Genomic DNA, 1904 nt, shown 5'->3' on the forward strand with positions numbered 1-1904 from the left:
GGGTGGGGGGGTGGGGGGTGGTCCCTGGGGTCGAGCCGAGCCTCTGGCCAGGGCAGGGCAGGGCAGGAGCCCCTTCCCAGAGCACCGCTGCGGGCAGAGGCTCCCGCCTTGTATATATTTCTCTTGCTGTGATTTGTATTAATTTATTACGGAGTGAGCCAGGACTTCCCCACGGCCCGGCAGGTGCCGAGACCGGACTGGGGTGCCCCCCTGCTTTGGGAGCCCCCTCTCCAGCCCAGCCTGGACATCCCCGCTGCCCCGGGAACCGCATGTTTCTGCCAGGCGACCCTGTCCCCGCAGCGCCGCGCCACCGTCCCTCCTTTTCAGTCTCTTTTGTAAATGTGCCAAACGCTGCTGAGGCCACGGGCCGCACAGTAAAGAGCCTTTCGGAGCCCTGCGTGCAGGGACGGGGACAGGGAGCAAGGGGGGGACCCCGAGAGCTGGGCTCCCCGGGGATGCTGGGCGGGATGCACCCTTCTCCTAACGGGGCCCCAGCTCGTTGGGGTGGAAGAAGCCATGTCAGGAAAAAAAAAAATGCTGTTTAATGCAGAGCCCCAAGGCCAGCGCAGGCTGGGGATGGTGTCCGTGTGTCCGTACAGCCCGGGGGGAAGCATGACCCCATCTCCCAGCAGCGGCATCTGTCCTTCTGCGTGCAGCCCCCGAGTGCCGCATCCTGGCTCCTAGCTCCCTGCAGGGACAGTGGCAGTCAGGGAGAGCTGCAGCATCCCCAGAGCTGGTGGGGCACCCAGAAAGGATGTCCCAGCCAAGGGGGGCACAGACCCCATGTCCCATATCCAGCCTGCTCCCCGCGACCTCAGCACTCAGACCCTTGCAAGCAGTGGGGTGTCCCTCTGGTGCAAGGCACGGAATCACTGCCAGCCCCCGGTGGTGCCCTCCCCGGCTGCCCCCTCACCCTCCACGAGGAGCCGGGCGGTGGAGCGGTCATCAAAGGCATCGCAGGTGTACGAGTCCTCATCCTCGGGGCCCACGCGGTGGATGATGAGCGTGCGGTAGCAGTCCAGGTTGCAGATCTCGTACTTGTCACCGGCAAAGATCTCGGTGTCCCCACGGAGCCAGCGCACCCGGCCCCGGGCGTGGGACACGGTGCACTCCAGCGTCGCCTTGTGCCGCGCCAGCACCGTCTTGTCCCGCAGCGGCTTCACGATCCGGATGGGCAGCGCTGGTGGGCAGCCGCGGGGGGGAGCCGTCGGCATTGTGGGGTGAGCGGTCTCCCGTGGGGACCCCACGAGCTGACCCTGGTGCACCCCAGCCCTGGTTCTGGAGCCCGGCCAACCCCTGCATCCCACACCAGTACCTTCCACCCGCAGGCTGGACTCTGAGATGGCCGTCCCAGCCGAGAATCGGATGAGTCCCGCGTCCTCGGGGCGCACACCGCAGAGCAGCAGGAAATGCCGGGTCCCTGGGCAGGGAGAGGGTGGCTCAAGGGGATGGTGATGGGCACCCATGGCAGGCATGGGGGGCAGAGACCACCCCTTCGTCCGCACAATCCACCCTTGCTTGAATTCGCCCCCTCCCAGCCCCAAACCAGGTGTAGGGCCACCTGCACCCCTCACCTTCTTGCCGTATCTTCACCGTGCTGGAGACCTTGATTTTCTCCCCGTTCCGGAACCACTCGCCCTTCACGTCCCCGTGTGATGCCTCGCAGGTGAAGATGGCGTTGTCACCCTCCCGCACCTGGGCGTCCTGCAGGTCCTGGATGATGCGGACCTGGCGCTCTGCGGGCGAGGGGCAAAGGTGCCAGGGTGGCCCAGGGCGAGGGGGAGCATAGGGTTTGGGAGTGCGCGTGTCCCCGGGGAAGGTGGCGGGGCTGGACCCTGGACGTGCAGTGTGGCGGAGGCCCGGCAGTCGCCCGCGTCGCAGGTGTAGATGCCGGCGTCGGCCAG

At 66.8% G+C, this 1904-nt stretch overlaps 1 protein-coding gene across 1 annotated transcript in view; it reads right to left on the bottom strand.

Annotated features, from left to right (window-relative positions):
* Nucleotides 1-869: 869 nt before the first annotated feature.
* OBSL1 (obscurin-like 1) overlaps nucleotides 870-1904 on the bottom strand; it is a 15943-nt gene continuing 14908 nt past the window's right edge. Inside the window, 4 exon segments of the mRNA XM_009884203.1 lie at nucleotides 870-1180; nucleotides 1316-1420; nucleotides 1575-1736; nucleotides 1835-1897. Of these exon segments, the coding sequence (XP_009882505.1) occupies nucleotides 870-1180; nucleotides 1316-1420; nucleotides 1575-1736; nucleotides 1835-1897 (641 nt within the window).

This window comes from Charadrius vociferus, unplaced genomic scaffold (assembly GCF_000708025.1).
Source record: "Charadrius vociferus isolate BGI_N301 unplaced genomic scaffold, ASM70802v2 scaffold1020, whole genome shotgun sequence".
NCBI lineage: Eukaryota > Metazoa > Chordata > Aves > Charadriiformes > Charadriidae > Charadrius > Charadrius vociferus.